The following is a 25,882-nucleotide window of genomic DNA, read 5'->3' as shown; positions in this document are numbered from 1 at the left end:
GGTCATTAGGCTTGGTAGCAGACCCCTGTTATCTGCTGAGCCATCTCACTAGCCCTCTGACTTTATTTTATAAATTTCTTTTTCCAGTTTATTGCTGTGTTCCTCCTTTTTGAAGCCCCATTAATAGATATGTGAACATCTTTATTTCCCGTCTTCCTGATAAATTGGCCACTTTATCATGGTAAAACACACTGTATCTAACATAATACTTGTCTTGAAGGCATCTTTCTCTGATATGAACACTACAGCACTAAATTCCTTCTGTTTATAGCTTGCAAATATATTTGTGTATGCAACCTACCCATAGTTGTTTTTAAGATATGTCCCTTGTAAGCACTGGGTAGTTAATCTCACTCTCTAGTTTGGCAAGCTGTCGTTACACATGGGGCACATATTCGTTTGAATTGAGTGTATGGGCGTCACCTGATTTCACTGTCTAATTTTGTTTTTTATTTTCTCTTGGTTATATTTTTTCCCCTCTAAAGTTTCTTTCATTGCTTAAATGGATGCATTGATCACCCGTCTTCCAAACATTCGATTTTAACTCCTTTATTGAAATTTTAGCTATCCCTATGTGTAATTTACTCAGTGGGTGGTTGCTCTAGGACCACATATGCTCATTTTCCCCCAGTCTCTGGTGTGTGCTTTGCATGATAGTGCTATGTAGTGTGTGCCACGCGCTGGCATGCAATCTTACTACCTTCTTTTTTTGTGGTATTGCCCAGGATTTTGTTTTCATACTTTATCAACTCAATGATGTAATATTACACTCATTCTTAAGTCAGTTAATTTTTTTTAAAGAAAAACTAAAATTGAAAGTGTCTTTTCAACTATTTGCCACTTATTTATAATTTCTATTGTCATTCATTTTTCTATCACCTCTGAAATTCAATTCTTTTTGTATTGTGTGTGTGCACATGTGTGTGTGTGCGTATGCATATATATGTGTGTGTATGCTATAGCACGCATGTAGCAGTCAGTAGATAGCTTGTAAGAGTCACATCTCTCCCATATGGGTCTTGGGGATCAAACTCAGGTTGTTGAGAGCAGGTGCCTTTACCCATTAAGTAATTTGCCAACCCCCCTTCTTCTTTCTTGCCATTTTTTCCTAATCATTTTGCCTTTACCTTCCTTTACCACTTCTTAAAGCAGGTCTCTTGAATTCTGTTTCTATTTTACATGAAGCTGTTTATCTTCCTGCTTGAAGGATATTGCCTGTGGATGTGGAGTTCATGGCTGGCCATCTCGTTCACATATGTCATTCTATTGTGTCTGGTTTCCATTGCTTCTGGGAAAATCAATTTATAGTACTGTTTGGCTGCACTTAATGTGTTTGTTTTTTATTGATCTTGTACTTATCAATCGTCTGTCTTTATTTTTTTTATTTAGTTGACTACAATACTGACTGTCTGATATTGATACTTGTAATCGGTGTGCATGTTTGAGAGACCCTAGACCATTATTTTTCAAATATTTGTCTTCCATATTTTTGCCTTTTTACTTATTTGCTTTTGATCCCAGAGAAACATATTTTGGGCTGTTTGGTGTACTAGGGACTTGTTTACTCTCTTCAGATGCTTATATTCTGTATACTGGTTACTTTCTCCTGTGGTTCTTGGACTGTTATCACTTCCGATCACCTGCAAAGCCAGTCCAGTTGCATTTCAAATCATCCGAGAGACAGTTTTCAGTTTTAAGACATTTTGATATATTTTTTTGTAGTTGTTCAGTTCTTTTACATTGAGGTTCACATTCTGCATATTCTTTGTGATCATTCTCCCCTCTGACATCCACTTCTGGGTTATGCTGGGGTTAGTTCTGCTGGCTCATTTCCCACCTTGACATGAGTACTTCCCTTGTTTCTCGGTGAGTCTGGTGATTTCTGGCTGTGCACTGGGCATTATGGGTGAAATGGGAAGTCATTGGAATCTTTCATCTTTCTCGAGGGAGGGCTGCTTTTCTCCAATTCAGATGACAGCTGCGTCCTTTTGTCTCATGAAGAGTTAGTTTTATGTCTCATTAGTTTTATGTTTCCTTTTGACTCTTGGTCTCACTTCCAGGACCAACCCTCCAGAGTCTGGTGACAAGACTGGGGTAGTTGACAAGTCCTCTAACTTGACCTGATTTTAACTCCTAACTCAGTTTCCCTTGAAGCGGGCAGCTTCGGGCACATGTGATCACCTTTTCCAATCTTCTGTTTTAGGGTTTCTCCCCCATACAAAAATACTTCAGGTCTTAGTTAAAGGTTAAGTTCACACATAGATATTGGGGTTCCTTTTCCATGGCTCCCTCCATTTTGGGAGCCTACCCTGCTTATTGCCAGCTGCTCTGATTGCCTTGAACTCTGTTTTCTGATCTCTCAAGTCACTAAGGCCTCTGACAAGAGTCCTAAAGCCCTGTGCCTCCGAGATGCCAGAATACTTTCAGCAAAAAAAATCTATAGCTATGTGTTTCACACAGCAAAGAAGCTTTCTTTAAATTAAAATCCAGTTTTTGCCTGCTTTTGCTCTGTGTTTACAACTAATTTGTTCAAATTTCTTTTTTTGCCACAAATCTGCACTTGTATTTACTTTTTTATTTGTGGAATCACCCTAGTGTTATCACAATTGAAATAATATTATAACCTAGTTTTGGTGTAGTGCTCTCTGTGTTGCTAAGTTTAGTGACAGATATTTGACTTGCCTCATTCCTATTTAGCTATTATGTGTTATTTCATTTCTTTGTTCCTATATGAAGGAGAATTGTTGAAATAGCTTGTGGAAGGTCTGGGGCTGCAAAACAGGGGCTCACAGGACAGCCAGACCCTGACCCTCCCTTCTCAGTAACAAGCTGTTTGACTCTCAGAAGTAATTCCATGCCTATAGGGTTCCACTCTGCAGGATCAAAGGCTTGAGGGGTATCAGCAGTTTTCAGTGCTTTCACATTTATCCAGTGGAGAAAGAAATAGAAAAGAGAAACCGTATCAAAATAAAATAATCCCGAGTGTTCGGGAAACAGACCCCGACGTTCACAGAGCGTCGGCCAGCACCCCAGCTTCCACAGAACTCTTGGATTTCTTTGAAGAACCCTTGATCTTCACAGAGCTTAATCTGGAAATCTTATCAGCCCTTTCCTTGCATGAGTTCAGGAAACACACTCTTAGAAAGGGGACTGAAGCACGATTAATAAAAAGTCAGGAATTTGGGGTTCAACCTGAGGATCCGAAAAGCAAAACACCCAACCACTAGCTCTCACCTCAACCTCAGTCTGAAATGGCGATCCTGCCTCCCAGAATATCAGAATGAGACTATGTCTGAGAGCTGTCTCACCCTGTCTTATATTCCTCTCTAGGGCTGGGATTAAAGACATGCACCACTGATAATTAAAGGCATGCACCACCCGATTTCTATGGCAACTAGTGTGGCTATGGGATTAAAGGTACATGTCATTGTGGTTACTGGGATTAAAGGTGGGTGTTACCATAACTGGTCAGGTCTGGAAGGCTGACCAGTGTTACTGTTTTACTCTTGGATCTTGAGGCAGTCTGTATTTGTTAAAATACAACTGAAATGCCACTAACAGGGGACCTTGCCCCATAGGATTTGAGATTGTCCCATCTGACATCCCTTCTGCTTTTTTATTTTAACCAGCGTCTTGCCTTCATTTCTGTCCCTTTCCACTCACTGGGAAGATATTCACTGTGGGGCTTTGAGAAGCTGTCTATCAAAGGGGTTTCCTGCAGTTGTAGTTACAGGTGGCACCAGGCACTGCTCTGCACAGCCCACGCTCACCTGTCTCCGCTCCCAGCCGATAAGATGTGAGCAATTCTTGCCTCCACCTAATTGCTCTTGTGTGGGTGGAAGGAATTAATAAGCTTTGGAGCTGCAGTGATCTTTTACATTTTTTTTCTCCATCTGTAAAAACAGAGCAGACAAGCTCGAGAAGCCCTTCTTTTGCATTGCCAGTTGGTAGGATTTTTTTTTTCCTTCAAATTTTCTTTTTCCCCTAAAGAAGCAACAAAATGAGCAGGTGTTAGGCACTGCCCACTTTCAGACAGTGCTGCTAATTCCCACAGAGCACTCCACCTCCAGGCTTGGGAGAAAGGATTTCAAGGCAAGGTGAGAAACACAACCCACACGATCATTTTCATCTCCTACTATCCTAGCCCTTGTTTCTTCTACTGTTTTCCTCTGAAACGCCTGATGGTTGACTTTCAAATCAGACCCCGAGAGAAAACAGGCACATGTGTTCCTTTGCATGCCAGTGAAACTCCATGTCAAGGGGCTTACACACAGGGCAATGGCGTGATGGCAGTTGTAGGAATAACAGTTAATGTCTGAGTATGCTCTGTTGCCAAGCACAGGTAAGTACAAATGCCTCGTTCATCTCCTTTAGTTCTCTCAATAACGCTCAGAAATAGGGCATGTCGACAAGCGGACACTGATGCTCCTGGTGTGAAGACTGTAAATTTCTTAATGGAAGCTCTCAGGTTCCAATCCTAGCAGCTTCATTCATGCTCTTTTTGCACGTCTAACCTTGGCTGGTGCTGCATCCAGCCACTTGTGTTGTTCTGAACACTTCCTGTCTTGTCTCCCTCACCTGGAATATAAAAGCAGAATTTCTTTTGCTCCTGCTTAAACTAGAAAGAAAAACGTATTGAAAATTAGAGTGAGGGGTATTCTGTGTCTACTACAGTAGGGACTTGGCACTGATCGGTCACTGTCATGTAGACTCCCTGGATTGGCCAGTTCATGAACTCTGGAAGTGTGAGAAGCCCTCGGTTGTAGCCTGGCAGTGTGTAAATAAAGAAGGCAAAGCTAAGTGGTCATGCATCCTAAGGATGGCGAATGACTCTGACTTCTCTTTCGTGGAGGGTGTTTACATGCTATTGCTAAAATTCCTTCCAAATGGGAGATGTAAACACGTCTACCTCTCTTTTCAAGGTCCCAAAGACAAACCCAGGCACAATTAAAACAAGTTTGCTCTGAGAATCAATGAGTTTTTTGGGTTTCCTCACAGAGCATAGATAATTATGGAGTATTTTTTCCCTGTCACATTGGTAGGCTAATTGCTAAAGGAGTCAAGATTTTAGTAAAGAAAACATACCCCTGTACTCTTTTCAGACATCTATCTCAAAAGGAATTTGAACTTGAAATTCACGTGGTGCTCCACCAAATACTGCCTTTTCTTTGAAATAAGTGTTATAATTTATCCGAGACTGATTTTTCAGAGGCTAAATTAAATGAAACCCAGATCAGCTATTTAGTTGTTGACATAGTTTCATTTCAAGGCAGGTAAGTGGATTATTCAAGCGGATAATAACCAAAATTTGAATTTTGTGGAAGACCCATTAGGAAGCGAGACTGGAGAGTTGTGTGGCCACACAGTTTATTGCAAACACTGGAGAACTCGAATTGGTACTGGCTTGGGCTGCCTATGGGCTAATGACTTTCCATCTTTACATGGAAAATAGATGCTCATAAGAGAATTTTTCCAGCTCAAACAATGTGATTTCATTTTCCTAGCAAGAATGCACAGTTTATATAAGATGTAAGGAAGATTGATTTTGATTTCCCCTTGAGGAAGTATTGCCTTTGGAGCAAGAATCTTGATTCCCTACTAAAACTGTTACTGACTGCCACTAAGCCTTAGGTCCTCACTCGCCAAATAAGTCATGCTAACATTTAATGATGTCATTGGGTCATTGTGTAGACTAAATAAGTGAGCATCTGTCAAGTACAAGAGGAATGCCTCCATCCTTGTCTTAGTCAAAGTTCTGTTGCTGCAAAGAGGCATCATGATCATGACAATGCTTATGAAGGAAAACTTTTAATTGGGGCTGGTTTATAGTCCAGAGGGTTAGTCCATATTGTCACAATTAGAAACATGATATCACGTAGTCAGACATGGTGCTGGAGAGGAGCTGAAAGTTCTACATCTTAGCAGGCAGCAGGAAGAGAGAAAGACACTGGGCCTGGCTTGAACATTTGAAACCTCCAAGTCTATCCCCAGTGACACACTTCCTCCAACAAGGCCACATGTACTACAGCAAGGCCACACCTCTTAAAGGTACCACCCCATGGTGACCAAACATTCAAATCTATGAACCTATAGGGGCCCTTTCTTTTCAAACCATCACAACCCTGCTGGAGGCTGAACATGAAATTGCTGTGATACTTGACTGGTGTCACTGTCATTGTCCAGTGGCATTCAGCAGCAATTGCAGATTTCCTTCTTACACCAAGAATGCTCTGAGATCCTTGGGAAGTCAGGTTTAGAGCAGCAGGTACAGTTATATTTAAATCAGACGCAGAGTGACAGGCCAGTTTCCCTGCAGCCTGCCCACACTCGTGTAGACCAGCTGCCTTTCTTATGGCTCTTTTCTTTCATCTAGGAAAGAGAGAACACAATTTTGGCAGATTTAAGGCTAAATGGTGAAGCTCTTTCTCTCTTCGCTCAAAAAGTAGTCTAGCCATGGCTCTATTTCCCGATGTGATGACATTTGCTGGTATGTAAAATGCTTAGGAATAGGGGTTCTGTGTTCAAGTTCCAGTTTTGCTACTTTCTGCACTTTTTTTTACATGACTTACTGTTTTCTGTCATGGTTTATCTGTTCAATGAAAATGATGATAGTCCATAATTAGTAAATGGAACATACAGAGTTCCAAGAAGACTGAGTGCTGAGGATATGGTAAATATTAAGTTACTATATGATTATTATATTGCTCTGTAGATTGTCAGCAACTCACTGGGGAAAATGTCAAGGAACGTGTGTGCATATATTTTAATTATCATTAGTAATTGTCTAGGTAGGGAAATATTCTACATTGGCATGTGTATATGAAATGAATGACTTGTGGCTATTTAAAATTTAAAAACTGGCCTAAGTATCCAAATGGAATTGCAGACTTGGGAACAGTGCTAATGCATGTCTAAGTCAGCCACCCCTCCCGTACATCCCCTTGCTACCTCCTAGGCTCTTAGCTGTTGTTGTACTCTAAGATAGAGGAAATTTAATTGTATCCCTGCTGATTTTTGGTTCTCTCCTTCATAGAGTGGTCCATACCATACCTCAATACTAAGCCCAACACTGTAGACATGAAGAGACTATTCATTGTTGGGTTTTCTGGTTGGATGGAATGTTATCTGTAGACCTTCTTGGATATTTGTGTGTAGAGGTGTAGTTTTTTTTTGGACATTTTTGTGGTCCTAATATGGTGCTATAAAGTAATAAAAGTAATACTGAGGGTAAAATAAAGCATTCTTATGTGTGAATCAGATGCTCCATGAAGAGCAGTGAGGAACAGATTGGATATCGATGCCCTTTAGTCAGCAGCGATGGACTTAGAGGAGTTGAATGCTTACAAAAAACATGGGGGAAATGATGGAGACATTAAAAATGATCCCAAATGAAGGACACAGGGCTTCAGAGATTAAGGACTTAGCTACAGTAGCAGCTAACATGAGCAAGCATTGTAAGGACCCTCCCACAACACCCATTACTCACAACTCTGGGCTCCAGGGCTCTTAGGTCAGGCTGCGTTGACTTAAATATGGGTGTGTAGCCATTTATTGGTTGCATAATCTGCAGCTATTGTTGGACTTCTGTCTGACTTACCCTTGCCTTCCTTCTCCCATGACCTTCCCAGCATTTTGTCTTTTCCATCCTCTCCTGTCCTTCCTTCCTTCCTTCCTTCCTTCCATTCCTTCCTTCCTTCCTTCCTCCTTCCTTCCTTCCTTCCTATTTCATACAGGGTCCCCAAAATAATAATCCCTCAATATTGTAGGAATGGCCATTGGTAAGGTAAAAAACAAGAAGGATTTTTATATAGCACACGAAGGAGCCCCTAGCCTGATTTAAGGGGTAAAGGAAGGATGTTCTGGATGATTTGATATCTAGACAGAAAACTCAAAGATGAGTTACATTCTTAATAAGTCTAGATGGGAGACTGGGTATGAGCATTCAGTAACAGAGGGCAGGTGATGTAGGTGTGGTGGGGAGCTCAGACTTGGGCAACATTAAGTATTCACCAAATGCTCAATATTTAACAAGCATTTGTACTTACTGTGTAACGACATTGTTTTACATAATAGGATGACATCAGTTAGCAGGGAAGCCATAGGCTTATTTTGTAGATGTTCTAGAGGGAGAAGAGAGGATGGAGATGGGGCTAGTCAAGGGAGGATGGGCAAGGAAGCTTTCAGAATGAAAGGACAGCCCATCTGAGACCTGAATGGGAAGGAACCAGCCTGCTGAAAGGCAGGGAGGCAGAAGAGATAACAAAGGCAAAGCACTCAAATCAGAAGCATTCTGGGTATGTCGGAGAGAGTGAGAGACTCCAAGTGTGCTGGTGGGAAAACGCACAAATACTCTAAATGGTGTCTCATTAGCATGACCGCGATCAGAAAGAACAAAGAGCAAGAAGCGGGGACCTAGTTGCTGTTGGTGGAAGGCTGGCTGGTGAAGCACTGGGCAGACAGTTGGAGGGTCCTATAGGAATGCAAAGTGGAGCTGCTGTATAACCTAGCCGCCCCTGTTCTGAGAGCACACTCACAGGAAGTAAAAACCATCTCATAAAGGTATCTGCATCCCATGTCCATTATAGTGTAATGATATGGAAAAGGCTTGTGTTTTTAAATGAGAGATGGCTAAAGAATACATGTGCATATATGAGCGTGTATACACGTTTCTAAAAAGTGTATTATTTAGCCTGAAATGGACTGGATTTTCCATTTGGCACAATAAGGATGGATTTCACACCAAGTGAAATAAGCCAGACACAGGGAGTGGTATGTTGCATGATCCCACTCATATAGAAAATAAAAATAGGAGTCCAGTGTGTAGAGAAACAGAGGCATGATTAGGCATTGCAGAGTTGTGTTGGGAAGGGAAGGGGGACATGTGGCTCAAGGGGATGCAGCATAGCAGATACGAAGGCTAAAGCTTTTCGTGTTAAAGCACAGCCTTAGGGTCCAGTCAATATGCTGTATTGTACTGGAGATTTTTATTACATAAGTAGATTGTAGTCTCCTTGTCACATATTAAACAGGTAGGGATTTGAGAAAATAGGTCAGTTTTCTCACTACAGCACTGTTTTTTTCCCATAGTATCATATAAACCTCAAATATACGCAAGTGATATATATGCAAATGTGTATTTGTCTACATTGCATATATACATATTTGTACATGTATATGGTGCAGCTGCTCATGTACATGCCCCGTGTGCTCATATGGAGGCTTGAGGTTGATATCAGGTATCTTATTATTCTCTGCCATATATGTGTATATATATATGTGTGTATATATACACATATATGGCAGAGAAATATATATGTGTGTCTATCTATCTATCTATCTATCTATCTATCTATCTATCTATCTATCTATCATCTATCTATCTATCTATATATTGGGACCTTTTACTGAACCTGGAGCTTATGAATTGGCCAGATCTATTAACCAGCAAGCTCTAAGCATCTGCCTGTGTCCATGCCAGCAGTACTGATCTTACAAATGCATGCTGGCTCACTTGGTTTTTCACATTGGTCATGGGGATCCAGAGTTCGGTCCTCTTCATGCATGCATGGCAAACACATTAGCCATTGAGCTATCTCTCCAGCCCCAGTAAAATACATTTAAAAACAGTAATTTGGGTTGAGTTGAGAAACGTTTAGAACTTTTGTGATTCAAACGAGTAGAAATCTCATACACACAGTGATCTCTCTACAATGCAGGGAAAGCCTCTGGAAAATTCTAGCTGCAAATATCTCTCCACTGAAGAAGGGTGTGGCTCCGTGTGGCTTAGTAAATGCAGCAAAGACAAATGCACCTTTTCCAAAGAACTGCATGTTGGGCAAATGTGCCCGTAGCAGCCTGCTTTTCCAAGTTATGGTTCTATGCACCATCACCAACAGCAGGACCATTGGCCAGCACTATATCTCAGGATGGTCATTGTGCCAATGATGGGCATCCTACTGTTTCCTCCTGGGTACCAGCCATCTCTCTCTACTTATTCCATGAGCTATCCTTCAGTGGAGAGTTCTGCTTCAAGAGTGCTTTTAAATCCTTTCTATCCAGTTTTGAGCTTGTTCCACCCAGGCTAACCACCCATGCTTTTTTCTCCTTTTCCTGGTTTGTTCCGTCTCTGGGTTGGATCACAGGGCACACAGGAGACTCCTGACTCTGTTTACTTCCAGCTAACAGCGTTGGGGACGACGAGGAGCCGTCCATGTCTTCTGAGAGTGATGAAGATGTGACCAAGCAGTTTGAGATCTCTGTGTCCCGATCCCAGAGTTTTCGTACAGGAGCACCTGAGAAGGGAAAGACAACAGAGTTGGAGCCGAAAACAAATGCAACCATTTGCTGTCCGTCCACCGGGAAGACAGTGCCGAGGTGTCTGCTTGTGAAGGTATCAATTCAGCTTGTTTCTCCTGCACCTAGGCAAGGGCTGGCCAGTGGTGAGAATGCTGGTGGATTTAATTAAGTGCATGTGCTGTAGAGTCCAGAGAGGGAAAAGAAAAGAAACCATGGAATGGGAAAGAGTCCACAAAGAATAGTATAACCTTTCTCAGGCTTCTCATCCTCTTTATGCCCAGAGTCCCGAAAAGAGGTAGATGCTGAACCAGAGAAGAATCTGGGAAAGGCAGATAAAAAGGCTAGAGAAAGTGGGCCCCCATCTAGCTCTATGCTCTATGCTCACAGGACTGCACTGGCCAGTCTTCTTTCTCTCGTGGGGAGTTCGGCAGCCACAGCGATGGGGACATCACAGTTACATTTCTTCCGCGTTAACTTGAGAAGGAAACTAGACGACGAGCAAACGGTAATTTAGAGACTTGATTTGCGGGGCAGGAAAAGCTTGTACTCATCATGCAGTTAGACTTATTGACAACAGCTCACCAAGACCTATTTTAGCAAACCACAGCATAAACTGGCTGCAGACCCTCTGCCCTCCCTCCCGACTCTCTCCTGTTCCCCAGTGCTCCACTCTGCATTGCTTTCTTTCACAAGTAGGCAAATGCTGGCTAATGAAAGTTAATAGTTGATTCCCCTGGGAGTAGCTTGTTTAATTCTAAAGCTAATGGCCCCATTTCCCAGAAGCCCAGGCGTCTCGGGTCTGATTATATAACTGGCGAAGGCTCAGAGAATGGAGCCCAGCCACCCTGCCTTACCTTCCTGGAATCCACGGTAACTTAATTCCTTGTCAGAAATAGTAATTCTGAATTTTTGACAGGTAGTGATAGAAAAGATAAAATTCTGTCTGTTGGACAGTGGACAGAGTCTACCACCTTGGATGAATTACTGTGAATTCTGAAGAAATTCCAAAGGTTTTTATAGAATGCTGCACGGTAAAATTTGAGGCCATCAAGGCTGTGGGAAGATTAATGTTTGCTTACTTCTCCTGCCATTTCCTTTTATTCATCCTTATGCCAGCGGAATTACTTAAAGATAAAGAATACATTTTTCTTTATAGTTCACCTCCTTTCTGTTTAGCTCCTTTCTTTATTTTTACTTAGATTCAGTTTAATTGTAGACCATTTTCCCGTTTAAAAGTGCATTAAAATGTTGGACAGCAAAATTAAATGTTCAAAATCCAAGTAAAATCTTTATTTGGAATGAGTTGCAGGTATCTTATCCTATGCTTTACACTGTTGCCAACTCATTCCTTCACTAAATAATTTATTCATTGAGAAACTTATAAATGTATTCAATATATTTTGATCTCTCACACACTTTCAACTCCTATGCTCCAACAACTCCACCAGCCTCATATCCTCTTTTTTTTTTTTTATAAACCAACTGAGCCCAACTAGTGGCTGCACACATGACGTGATGGTAAGGCCATTCAGGGGAGCATGGGTAATCTACAGTGGGCTCAGTGAGCAATGACTTCCCTTCCACACGCGGACCCACTACCTGCGGGTAGCTCCTTAACTAGGAATGAAGCCTCTCAGGAAACCCCTCCCCTATCCATGCTCCATGTTGACTGGCTTGATCTTGTTCAGGTCTGTGCAGGTAGCCTCTGATGCTGAGGGCCTGAGTACAGTGGCCATGTTATGGCCAGAAGATGGCATTTTACAGCACTCTTCCCTATTATATGCTGATTCATTCTCCTGCATTTACTTCCCTCCCTCTTCACCAGATCCCCTATCCGGTCATTACTTCTGTCCTGTCATTCCCCTTTACCTCCCTCCCATCTTCTTCTGTATTTACCTCCCTTCCTATTCCCTATTCCATTTCCACTTGTGCTATATGCTATTCCCTCTCATTGCTTCCCCACATGCCATATCCTGGCAATGATCCCATTTTTTCTTCCTGGTTTCTGTAGTTACTACTGTATAATAGTATATAGTATACTACTATATGCTTATATCTCCAGATTTGGAGTTAGGAGCCACCAATAAAAGAGAACATGCAGTGTTTGTCTTTTTGGGCCTAGGTTACCTCTCTCAATGGTATCTTTTCTAGTTCCATCCATTTACCTGGAAAGTTTATGAGTTCTTTTTTCTTGTAATGGAAGGCAGACTGTGAGTATATAGCTTAATTGTTGACTTGTTGGGTCTGCTTTTTTTGATTTATTTTGAGCAGTCATCTTAAAGCTAATTAAGAATAGCTGCTTGTTATCAGCATTTCTAACTGCAGCCTGTGGACTACATGTGGTCCAGGAGAGCTACAAATATACCCCAAATGCAAAATAATTAACTTATTTAAAACATTATGAGACATAAAAATATTCATAATGCTACTGTGGACTTTCTGAGTGTCAACTTTGTAGATGACAACAATGTCAAAAACTTGGGTATACTCGCTGAGATTTTTTATAAAAGATAGATATTGTGTTTTTCATATCACTAAAAACAACTCATGTCTCCGATGTCTGTGGCCAGTTTTGTTTGGGATGATGTACAAACCAGAGAAATGGGACTAGTAACACACACACACACACACACACACACACACACACACACACGCACACATATATACATACACACACGTGTGTGTTTATTTCAAGAGATTTCTTTCAAAAAATTAGCTGATCTGATCACGCTGGGTAGATACAGAAATCTCCAGCTCTGCCCTCCCTGGAGCAGGCTGTGAAGAAGTAGATGCAGTCTCTCAAGTATGAGCTGGACCTTCCATTCTTAGATACAATTCTCCAGGGAAGCCTCAGTTCTTTCAACCTTCCAGCTAACTGATTGTCTCCTGCTTCAATCACACCTGCAAAATAGTGTCCCATCAAGTCCTATTAGTGTTTGAAAGATTGGCATCCATAACCCAGTGAAGATATCATACAGATGGAGCACTGTGGATAGCAAGTGGAAATCTTTATATATAGTGAGATATAGAGTATGGAAGACAGTGATTGGATAATAGAGCTTTCCATTAAAGTGACTCACAAACCAAACAACTTGAATACCATATCTAATCACATCAATATATTTGATGTCACATAATTAAAGCAAATAATTTCTAAGAATCCAGGATCTATTTCTCTGACAACAGGCTATTACCTTTGCATATGTGTTTAAGGTGGTGTGGCCCTCTGTCATTTAAAGGCAAGGGAACCTTTCTGTTGTATAGAAAGGTGACCCTACCATTTCCTTTCCTTCTTGTTGCTACTTGACTTGTAGCCCAGACTTGATTTTCTAATTCATCCCTTGCTTGTCTGTCATGGCAAATGCTTTGTTACATTAATACAGTTCTATTTTTTCAGTTATGAATAATGTTTCAAGTCTTAATGCAGCCGTTGAAAGTCCCACATTACTGATCTAGGTATTAACGCCATAGGAGTTAAAGTCACGAGACAATTTTATAGGGATAATTTCTTGGCAAACTTAGATTTGGTGCTGAAGTCCTGCTGGGTGCTGCACACATTGATAGATGGCCCACTGTTTAATAGGACATCTCACTGTTCATGTATGTGAGGAATGGGTGTGCTAATTAGAGACTTATGAGAAAATCCTGCTTTATTGTTGTAGGTTTTTGCATGAGGAGTTTCCCTCGTTCTGTCGTTTTTCTGTGGCATTTAAAAAAGTATCTTTTGCCAAACAACTGAAAGTATGAATCTAGCATTTTTTGTGGCATCCTGTGAAAGCGTTTCCTAGGAGCCTGGACTGAATATTTAAGAATAACACAATAGAAAGAGGAGTTTTTCAGTGACTGGTGTGGTGTTGAAAAACTAGGAATCCAGAGTCCAAAGTTGTGCTAATTTGGTCTACATGGATAGTATTTTTTAAAAATATACATGATAATGAATATATATTATATTTATACTTTATACATTTTATATTTATGATTATAGTTTATATTATATATGTATATAATATAGTTTGTGTGTGTGTGAGTCTGTGCCTATGTATGAACATGTATGTACAGGTTTGAGGCTGATGTTGAGACTTCCTGATCATTCTCTACTGTAGTCATTGAGTCAGGGTCGGTCAGTCAAACTCAGAATTTGCTACTATGCTTAGTCTAGCCAGCCAATTTGTTCTGGGAATCCCTTGTCTCTGCTACTTTGACGCTGGAATTACAGATGTGCCATCCAGCCCACCTAACATTTACGTGGGTTCTGGGCATTCAAACTCCTATACTTATGATTTCATGACAAGTGCTTAAGCCCCGGAGCCATTTCCAAGCCCCACATCATGTATGTTGAGCTTGAATCAATATATCAGCCCTATATATCCTAGTTATTACTGTCGCCAAGATTCCACATGATTTTCCACCTGACTGCTTCAAGTACGTCCTACATGACTACTCTGGAAAGTCATTCAAAAGGTTTAGTGGAAAATAGCAGCAGACAGACTGTGTGTGTTGATGTCTTCTTGGAGCAGATGCTATACAGCTCATCTGAGGAACTGCGAGGGCACATAATAAACTAGGGCTGTCTCTTTGTTGCCTGTCTTAGCTGTGATGAAACACCATGATCAAAAAGCAAGTTGGAGAGGGAAGAGTTTGTTAGGCTTACACTTCCACATTTCAGTTTATCATTGAAGGACATCAGGACGGGAACTCAAACAGGTCAGGATCCTAGAGGCAGGAGCTGGTACAGAGACCATGGAGAAATACTGCTTATTGACTTGCTTCACGTGGCTTGCTCAGCCCACCTTCTTATAGAACCCAGGATCATGAGCCCAGGGATGGCACCACCCACCATGGACTGGGCCCTCCCCTCATTGATCAGTAATTGAGAAAAGGCCTTCCAGCTGGATCTCATGGAGACATTTCCTCAACTGAGGCTTCTTCCTCTGACGACTCTAGCTTGTGTCAAGTTAACACAAAACCAGCCAGTGCACTGCCCCGCTCACTGTGTCTATGCCTCTCACTTTCTTGCATCCTAGTTTGGGGAGTATTGAGAAGGACTGGGGGGCTAAGGAGATTAGACATCTTACCTGGGGTAGGAATGTCAGGGCTGAAGCTGTGATTTGGGAGAAACCTGTTGGGTTTGCTTTGTCTGCTGACACTAAGGGTATATAATGAGATGAATAGGATTTTGAGACATATGGGGGAAGGAAAGGAAAGATAAGAAGGATTGGAGCAAAGGGAGAGAGGATGATAAAGAAAAGCACTAAGGTTCTTATATTGGTACTGGACATTGGACCCAGGTCCCTGTACTTACAAAGCAAGTGTTTTATCAACTCAGACATTCCAAGACCTGGTTTAACACTTTCTCTCTCTCTCTCTCTCTCTCTCTCTCTCTCTCTCTCTCTCTCTCTCTCTCTCTCTCTCTCTCTCTCTCTCTCTCTCTCTCTCTCTCTCTCTCTCTCTCTGTCTGTCTGTCTCTCTCTCTATCTCTCTTTCTTTCTTTTTTTGGAGGGGCACTCAAGACAGGGCTCCTCTGTATAGCCTTGGATGTCCTGGCACTCACTCTATAGACCAGGTTGGCCTCGAACTCACAGGAGATCTGCCTGACTCTACCTTCTGAGTGCTGGGATTAAAGATGTGCACCACCACCTCTTGCCATTCTTTATATTCATATTATTAAGGAGTAGGAAGTATTAAACCAGGGCTGTGGGGTGTCTCCGGTTATAAAGAACTTGCTTTGTAAGAACAGGGACCTGTGTCCAATGTCCAGTTCCCATATAAGAAAGTTCAGTGTGGTGTTGTATGCTTGTTATTCTAGGGATGGGTCAATCAGTGTAACTGAATTGGTGGCCGCTTGGCCAATGAGAAACCTTGTCTTAAGGTGAATTGCATTCCTAACAATGACACCTGATGTTGTCCTTCAGCTTCCACATGCATGGCCACACATGCATGCCCACCATCAAACACAAACAGACATACATGCATGAATAAAGTATTAAGCCTACTTATTTCACATAATAAGCTAGTAGTCTTTTTGAGTACAGGGACAACGTTTACCCATCATGTGGACAGTATTGTCTTTGCTATTATTATATGTTTTGTTGCTGTAGTCTTGACTGTTGTAGCTACTGTTGTTCAATTTCTCTAGCTCAAAAGATATGAAATATAATGTATTTGAAATGCTTTTATATTGCAAACTTAGATTTGGATGGAACCAGCCAACTCAGTTATTCTGAGATTCTGTCTTATGAAGATCAGCCCATCTCTACCCTCTCACAGTCTCCCCGTGAGAGCAGAGACACCAGACACCATGGTCCTTGTCATCAAGAGACTGGCATGGTCCGAAGCCTCGGTCGTCCTTGTGTGGAGAGCATCCTGGAGGCGGAGACCGTGTTTACTAATCGGGGCTTTGAAGATTCCTATGCCGCTCACAGCTCCTCTGTGTGGAGTCCAGAGGCGAGTTATTGGCTTTCTTTCCTTTTTTGGCAAGTTTTTTTCTATCCTTTGTTTCAGCGCCATGCAGTCACTCCTTCCCCCCACCCCATTGGATGTCTCCAGACAGGAAGTATTGCCTACTCTAGAAAACCTATTTGACCAGACCCTCTGTGAATGGCAATAAAAAAAAAAATACATTCTTTCAAAATGGAAGGGGAAGAAGAATGTGGTTGGCAGAATGGAGAAGAGCTGCCAGGGAATAAACTTTCACGGGGTTGTTCTCATACAAAGGGGCTTGTAGATCTTTGGAGAGCCTGATTGCTTTCTTTTGTGGAAAAGTGGATGATATTTTATTTTACCCCAAATCTTCAGCTTTGATTGCTAAAAGAAAATTTACTGGATAATTTAACTAAAGTAAATGTCCCTCAAAAATGAAAGTACACATGAAATGGTAATGAGGATCCTTGTAGATTTGAGTTGAGTTGAAGTTCTGGGAGGTAGCGATGAGGGTAAAAATTCTCTGGCCATTGGTATTGCTTTTTGTAATAAACATTTGATGGAAGATGCAACTTATGAAATCTATCTTCCAATTAAAGCTTGTTTATTATGTCGGAGGTAGGACTAATTATGACAACGATGGCAGCCACGATGGAGAGGGACCCCAGCTACTACAGCCGGGGATTTTACAAACATTGTTTTATCTCCTAGGCATTTCTGATTGTTCTTTGTGAGCTCCACATATTCTATGATTCCCCAATGTTAAGAAGCATTAGCTAGTGGTATTTAATATCTAATTTGAAATCAATGTAGATAAACATTGTGTAGTCAACTTTTATATGACCCATATGATGTGTGGAGATGCAAGTATAGAATGAATTGATTACGACAACCAGAGGAAATAAGTGTGTGTGTGTGGGGGGGTGAATCTCTCTAGAAGGACCCAGAGTTCACCATGAATAAATGCTTAAAGAAATGCAAAAGAAAATTGTAGAAGATCATGTTCCAAAGCCTTGCCGTCTTCATGTTAGTGGGCAGATGTAGGGTGTGTGTAAGAATTCCTGTGTGCACATGATTTCATGCGTGTCCTGGTGCCTCTGTGATGCTGTTTCTGCTGAGAGCCAGAAATGGACACTTAGATTCCCGGTCTATGGCTTGTTAGAGTCTATCCTTACCACACAGGCGCCCAAAGCCACTGGCTTCCATCAGTTTTGTTAAAACCAAAAAGAGACAGAAACAAAATGCAAGTCTGCTCTCCCATGGTGTCGCCGCTCAGCATCAAATCAAATCCCACACAATATTTAAAAATATTCCCTTTGTCTCCCTCGCTGCAAAAAACAAACCAGAACTATTTACCTGCCTGCTGATAACTCTGTCTCCCTGATAATGGTGCCATTAGGTTTGGGCTTGCCTTCTCCACGTAACCTCCCATTTCCCTGCCTCCTGGGCTTTAATAGATGATATGCTGAGGGTACTGAATGTTCTCAGACTCCAAAAATACCCAGACAGCTCCGTGTGCGCCATTCAACCTCCTATCTATTTTGAGACAAAAACTGTAATTTGGTGCTCCTACTGTAGAACTTCAGATCCAGCCCAGGCAGTTCCCGTAACTGGCTGCTCTGCAGGCGTAGCTTGCCTCTTAAGCATTGATTTATTTGTCTCTTAGCTGTGTTAAGAACCTTGTCTTCCCTGGTGTATCTGGCATCCAGAACGTATCGTGGATCCATTTACTTTGGGCCACAAGATGACATCAACACTATCTTACTAAAACAGGAAGCCTTTTCGGTTTGACAGAAAATCTTTAAACTTATGGGGGTTTTGACAGTTTCATGCAAGCATTTCCACCTTAAAGGGGAAATCAGGACAGGGGAGCTCAAGGAAATCATTTATTTTGTCCTCAGAAGGAAAGCACTCGGTGCGTGTGGCTACCTGTTATGATCATGGATTTTTCTAGTTTACCCCTCAGCTGGCAAAGACCATTGACTTTTCTCCTGCAGACCTAGGGCTTGGTAGGAGAAAAAACAATGGGAAGGTGGCTGGAAATTTCAAACGTACAGAGAGAGCCAGGTGTCCCACTTTCCTCTCTGCTTTCTACTGATTAATTGGTTGGCCTGAGAAAGTTAATTAAAAATCTGCCAAATGGGGATAAGAAGGAAGAGAGTTTTACCTTGCAGGAAGGTCAAACAGATTAGCAGTATTAACAGTACCCATACAAGGAGCTCCTTTGGTGGCCTGGTGATAGGTAATGTGTATTGAAATAATTAATTGCTATGAAAATACAAACCTCCACAATCTCTGTCTCAATCAACCAGGGAGAGGCCGTGAAGCCCGTTTTCATGAGCAACACCTGGGATTGGCCCGCTGGGAGCCCAGCTGCTGCCCAGAGCTGTACTTCGCCCAGAGTTCTTCAGAGCAACTTGCAGTAGAGCTCTGCCCAAGACTCCTCGATGCCCACAGTGCAGGGAGTATCATGAGTAACTTGATGGATGTGTGGGGTATGATCCCGTATCCACCAGGGCATTTTACCTTGGCATGGGAGTAGATGATGAAGCTAGTGCTCCTGCCTAATGCCAAGAGGAGAGACCTGAAATGGAATGAACTTATAGTATTGTCACCCAGCTTCCATCCCTACTGCCTTCCATCCTCGTCTCACACACGTAAGGCATATAGGAGCATCTACAGTGAAAAGTTTGGCAGCAAGAAGTAGGTCATGTGGCTTAACACAAGGCTTGAGATTTTGACTATTCAATACTAGGTAAGGTATGCTGTGACCCTGGGATTGGAAGAGTATTAGATACAGAGCCCATTTTAGCTTTGGTTAAATAACAGCTCAATAGGGCAAATCAGAAAGCACAGTGTTTCCTAGCTGGGTTCCCCAGTAAGACAGAGCCAAAGGTGAAAGCTTTTGTTCCCTACCTTGCTATTGGGCCATTCTCAATGGATGAGGGAATGAGGGGGAGGGAAGAAAGAAAAAGGTTATGGATGAGAATGTGCCATTGAGTTGGCCACCACCCAGTATTACCAGTCGCTCCATCCCATGGGACATACTTCATGAAATTATAACCTGTTCTCTAGTCATCCTGCCAATGGGAGGACATTTATTGCATGGAGTATTAATGAGGGAACATTCTGGCCTTTTGAAACATGGTGAGAAGCAGAATACTTTCTAAGCTATGGTATCAATGGACCAATAATGAGAGCTGAGCATTATACTTTATGAGAAGAAGCTAAGAACTTGCTGGGTTGTGCCAGGCTGCAGCTTCTTAGAGCCCAGGTATGCTGTGCCTGTAGAGGAAACTGGAACAAGATTTGAGTTCAAGGGGAGTTGAGGTGTGCAAGAACTGCCTTTTAAAGTCTATCACAGACTTGACGTGGTACCTGACATTAAGGACTTAAAAGAGGCTAACTATTATGATTCGCATCTAGACAAGCCAGGTAGATGATCAAGAGTATGTTTAAACCAGATGGGAGTTTTAAGGGGGAGAAGGAGCTTAAGAAAAGATTCTGCTTGGTTTTTTCAGTTAGCCTAACTCCTTGGAGACTCGCTTCTAATATTATATATACACTAGTCCGTTGTATTCAGAGGTCTCTATAGCAACGACTGCTATCACTTGAAACTGAGTACCTCTGAATAGAAAGGATCATGCATGATTGCATGTGCAGGGGAAAGGATCAGAAGAAGCTTCCCCTTATTTTACAAGAAAGCTGAATTTTCTTGGCAGGGTAATTTGAATCTTTAAAAAGGAAGGGCATTTATTAGATGTCTCCGATATGTCAAGTGCACAGCATCTCTACGTAGTGGGTATTATCCTATTTTACTATTGAGGAAAAATAATGGAAAGTATTAGGTGATTGCCAGTGTTATGAGCTTATAAATATCCAAAGATCTGACATGTAAAAGAACATTTGGTTCTACAGCCCGTTGTGCCTTCCCCTATGACTACGTGGGAAAGTTCTGTGGATGAATGTGCATATTGATGTATTTTATTGTAATTTTTTGAAGCAGTCTCTGAATTAGCAACATCTAGAGTTCAATTCCATAGATAAAGAACTGATTTACTTTAAGAATGGGTTCCACAGTGACACCACTTAGTTATAGGTAAGACTCAGGCCCTCAAGGAAAAAAATTAAAAAAAAAATATATTGACATAGTAATTTGTCGGCGTGGTGGTCATTACAGTAAATTGTGTTCAGTTTAGTTTTCCAGTAAGGGCAATCAGATATGAATAGCTACGTGCAAACTGATGGCCAAGAGTGACATTCTGTAATGAGAGAAGCATCCTTGAAAGAGGTAACTCCATGCCAGTGTAGGGAATAGATGGGGAGAGTCTGTGGGAAGAGAAATTTTCATTTTTGCTAAAACTTCCCAACCCCACATTCTTAAGTAGGCATATACTAATGTACGCTCTTCAGCTTTGGCCAGGACCCAACAGAACCAGTGACAGAGTTAGTATTTTAACCCAGGTTTCCTGGCTCCAGGAGTGCTTTTCTGCTGACTGCTGTGACTGATCTCTTAGCCTTTCTTTGAATGATCTGCTTAGACTGGGCTTGCTGTGGCCAACATCCCTGGCACAGCATCTCAGAAATGCAGTTCTCTCGGCCCCAGCCCTTGACTTAATGAGAATCCTTGAGTGACTCAGCTGGCCATTAGGGGAGAAGCTCAGCTGTTAGTCTTTTCTCTCAGGAAATTTGAAAACACACTGAAAGATCAGTTGTTTGAGGCCCCCACCCTGCCTCCCACTGGGATTTTGCCCAGGGAAAGTTTCTTAGTTCGCAGACAGCAGTTCCAGGCTTAGCAATTACTCCCTGGGACTCAAAAGTGCCTGTTGGCATTTACACGTTGGTAGTTGACTTAATTAGGGACTTCATATCTTAGTTGGCTTCAACCATAGTGGGCACTTGTACTTTTTCATGAGGCAGTGCACATTAACACAACTTGAAGATGTGTCTCATTCATTTTATTTTTAAAAAAAACATTCTCAAAAACTGACCCTATGCCAGGCACTGTGTCCTCCACGGAAGTCACGTTTGTCAGAGAGGGGCTAGCACTCTGACCTTTCCTAACACGAAGAAGGCCATGTGTTGGCAGTCAGAAAGCTTGGGAGGGCAAGGAAGCGCCGAGGAGCAGCAACCCGTTCACATCCTATAAGTCACCATCATTTCCTGTCCTCATTTTTTTATTTTCCCTTTGCTTGTAACCGCAGCAGGATGGGGACCAGCCCTGCAGGTGCCACCCCAAGCTCTTGGAGCCTATCTCAAAATGCGGTTACCTAGATATCATCTTTGAATATAGAGCCGTAACCCAGAAGCTCACCGGTGACTATTGTGAGAGCACAGGGCCTTCCAGATAAGGACCGGAGTGGTGTTCAACTCCTGGCCAAGTCCATGTAGTGCTGCTGCCCAGTAAGAAACCAGAGGGGCCAAGACTAACATCCAGAGAGGGCCTAATCCTGTCTTCAAGGAGAAGGTCACCTTCGCCAAGCTGGAGCCTAGGGATGTGGCTGCCTGTGCTGTCCGGTTCCGCCTCTATGCTGCCCGTAAGATGACCCGAGAGAGGATGATGGGAGAGAAGCTGTTCTGTCTCAGCCACTTGCACCCAGAAGGAGAAATGAAGTGACTCTGGTTCTGGAGCCCAAGAAGGTAATATAAGTGTGAGTATATTAAATGGTGCTGGTGCTGATGGGATGTGTTCAAAGACCTGGGGTTGCCCGCCCTTAATTTACAATGCTCGGCTTATGGATTCATAGATGTTAATTTAATTTTACATTTGGCTCTCCTCCTCATTAGCAAGCCATGTTTGTGCTTCAGGCACAGTCGGTCTTCCAAGCCTGTCATCTGGTAACTTGATGGATATATTCTCCACCCATTTTGGGAAATGATAGTGGCAGCGTGGTAGAGGACATGGGAAGACCGGGAGAGGCTATTGACTTTGTGGATAAGCATCCCTACTCCCCCCATTCCCAGGATACATTATAAGATTCTCAGACATGGTATACTGTTTTGCTGTTGTTTTCTTGAACAAGAGTCTTACTACGCAGCCCGGGGCTGGCCTCAAACTCATCTGTAGCCCAGGATGCCCTCCAACTTACGATTCCTTGCCTCATCTTCCCAGTTCCAGAATTCAGGTGTGTGTGCCTGAACTTGTTGAGGCAAGGATTTATTCAACAAGCACTCAAAAGCATCCTACAACAGCAACCCCTGAATGGCTGACACTTCTGAGACCTTCCCTTCTTATGACTGGTCTCCTACCGTGTGTCTTACTCCTAGGGCTTCAATAGCTTGGAGATCTGAGAGGTGGACGGCCCCACTGCTGCTTTTGGTTATCTGTCATGCAATGTGAAGAGCTCCTTCTACAAAACTGTGTAGAAAGAGCAGGCAGTTGTGGTTAAGTCAACCAATCAGTCATCCATCCGGAGATGTTTTCTGACATGTGCTACATAAGCCAAATAGCTTACAGAAGCAAGGAGACAGCTATTATCCCTTAGTCTAGTGGAGGAGGGTGTGACAGGCCAAGCTTTGGTAAACAGAGCTCCAGAGGCTACAGCTGGCTTTGAATGGCCAGGAGAGGGTTCTTTTGAGATGGTGAAAAAAAAAAAAAACCCAAAAGGAACCTACATAGCTCAAACAATTGGGGGAACAAGACTGGTGACATGTGTGGGTGGATTTTCAAGACTAAGGGAGGGGCACACACAGAATTGTGGAGGAAAAAAAAGCATTCCAGGAAGGTCCATCCATCTGAAGTTCTAATTCTGCCTTAACATCTATATACTGGAAACCCTCATTTTCGCCTCTCTAAATCTATGCCACCTACTGTCTTCTGAGACCCGCCTGCTGGCAAGCTCATCTTTCCGGTTGCCAGCTCCAAAACTGTAGCGCTCACCCAATGACCTCTCTCTGAAAGCTATGCTTTCTCTTTAGATATAAGCGAAGCCTGGCTCTTCTGGTGGGCTAGTGGAATAGTCCCCCGCTGGTGGTCTCCAAATCTCTGCTGTTTTCTGACACAAGGGTTAGAATAAGCTCAAGAAAACACAAGCCAGATCATGTCTCATGCCTACCCAAATCCTTCCTTTACTTCAAATCATGAAATTGTACAGAACAGAATTCAGAGGAGGAGTCAAAAAGAGACCCGCTGCACTGTGAAGTGCAGGCATGAGTATGGCCACACCCATTCTTGTCAGTGCCAGACCCTGGGCTCTGGATTGGGGGCACAGGCTGATGGGGAGAAGGAGCCAGTGTGAAGGAGGAAATTATCTCACATGTCATCTATGGTTGAGCATGGTTATATGCCTGGATATGCATATATGCAGGAGGGGCTACTAAGTAATGGGTACAGATTTAAGAACTTGGTAGGGGTAGGGAAGCAGTTACTATGAGAGACACCACAGTAGACGTTCTGTAGAGGTACAAGGATGGGCACCCTTCCTTCCAGGATGCAAGGCTTCTTTGTTGTACTTCTAACTTCTGGGCATCAAAGCACTGTAAGGCCCCCATTGAACCCCCCTGGCCATCCTGCTTACAAATCATGATCCAGGAAAGCTCGGAGGCTCTTACAAAAAACACACATGATTTGGTTAAGATGATGCCTTCTCCTGGACATGCACAGCATTTGATGCCTTTATTGTTTTTGCCCTATTGGGATGCTGGCAGGAAGTTTTAGAAATAATTTCAGATATGGATTGAGATAAGGCATTGTGTCCCACAGAGGAAAGCAGTCGGCTAGAGGGACCGCTGGCTTGCTCTAGTCAGGTGATGCTTGCGCATGTCCTTAGTGAGATCAGGTTCTTCATCTATCTTGTTCTCTTTTGTGATGGGTCTGGTGCATAACAATGGCACTCAGAAGTGTGCACATGAATAAACATGAGAAGAAACAAAACCCAGGGTCTCCTCCTCGGTTTCACCTGCGGCTGCCCGGTTCACCAAGGTCCACAGTCCATGTATCTGATCCTCTACCAAATATTCAAATAGTAGAAGTGCTCTCACTTCCTGTGTAACTTTTTTTTTCCATAGGAGACAAAGTTCCTATATGAACCACACTTCCTTAGCAGCTGAACCAGACACCAGGTGTTTTATATACTGGCCAATACCCAGTGGCTTTTACCTTTGAGACAAAACATCTTCTTGTATTGGCCTATTCATCAAGAGTGAAGAGAACAGAGATAGAGCTTCGGGCCCGGATGTGGGTAGGTTCCACAGAAACATTCAGGAACAAATTACACAGGAGGGAACCTTGGCTATATTAAATGTATTATTCACACTCCATGTATCTTGAAGGTTTGATTTTACACTAGCAATAACATCTTTGTCCGTCCTCTCTTTAGAGAGGAACTATTGAATGGAGAGCACTCTTGGAATAAATATGTAGGCTAGTTCCACAGACCATCTCATACATGGCTGCATTCCCCAGCACATTGGAATTCACACGGAGTGCCGTTAGTAGTCTTTGGCAGTCATTAAGACCGGGTCACAGGTTTCACCAAACATAATATCAGCTTTCTCTCAGAGAGAGGGGCGCAGCACGGGCCAATGAACTCTTGTGTCCTTTCCCCTCCAGAGTGGAGAGTCTCCGCTTAGCCCAATCTGTGGTGTCTCACAGTGACAGTGCTTAATCCACACAGTCCCTGTCTCATGGAGGGGTGCCAGAGCTGTTGGTGGGACTTGTCCTACAATGCCACAACAGGGCGATTATCTGTGGAAATGATTCAAAGGCAGCCATTTCCGCAACCCTCCGCTGCTAACCGAGCTCCTGGTAAGTGGTGTCTGCTGCTTAGCGCTGGCGTTCCCAGATGGCAAGGGAAGGGGCCTTGTCTATTTCATCTCAATTCTTCAATTTTTTAACTAGTAAAAAAAAAAATAGACTCTGGTATAGCTTGGGCATGCTTTCATGAAGCAATACCTCTGGCTTTCCTTAATGGCTTCTATTTAATGAGAAGGAAAAACTTCTGTGCTATCTAAATATACCTTGGCGTGATTTAGAATGATATGTGTCTATATTTCCAGAAATGTGAGATATGCAGGGAATTGAAATCTGCCAATATTTTACAGGTCGTACAGAGGCACAAACAACCCTGACTTTGGAGGGGGGCAGACAGCTGTGATTTAATTCCAGCCCTGTTGTTACCCATTCCTTTGCTCTGATCTGCACAGTCAGTCTCCTGAACCCTTCTGA

The 25,882-nt window shown here is 42.6% G+C and overlaps 1 protein-coding gene across 1 annotated transcript in view; it reads left to right on the top strand.

The window, feature by feature from the left end:
* The window catches only part of Syt16 (synaptotagmin 16), an 88,567-nt gene that overhangs the window by 47,816 nt on the left and 14,869 nt on the right, over positions 1 to 25,882 (top strand). Inside the window, 12 exon segments of the mRNA XM_038337761.1 lie at positions 10,179 to 10,325; positions 10,328 to 10,390; positions 16,487 to 16,744; positions 21,924 to 21,949; positions 21,951 to 22,031; positions 22,033 to 22,083; positions 22,086 to 22,136; positions 22,139 to 22,328; positions 22,331 to 22,365; positions 25,268 to 25,291; positions 25,293 to 25,370; positions 25,372 to 25,462. Of these exon segments, the coding sequence (XP_038193689.1) occupies positions 10,179 to 10,325; positions 10,328 to 10,390; positions 16,487 to 16,744; positions 21,924 to 21,949; positions 21,951 to 22,031; positions 22,033 to 22,083; positions 22,086 to 22,136; positions 22,139 to 22,328; positions 22,331 to 22,365; positions 25,268 to 25,291; positions 25,293 to 25,370; positions 25,372 to 25,462 (1,095 nt within the window).

This window comes from Arvicola amphibius, chromosome 7 (assembly GCF_903992535.2).
Source record: "Arvicola amphibius chromosome 7, mArvAmp1.2, whole genome shotgun sequence".
Classification (NCBI taxonomy): domain Eukaryota; kingdom Metazoa; phylum Chordata; class Mammalia; order Rodentia; family Cricetidae; genus Arvicola; species Arvicola amphibius.
Note: the sequence above shows the minus strand (reverse complement) of the source record. Positions and strands in the feature narration are given on the sequence as shown.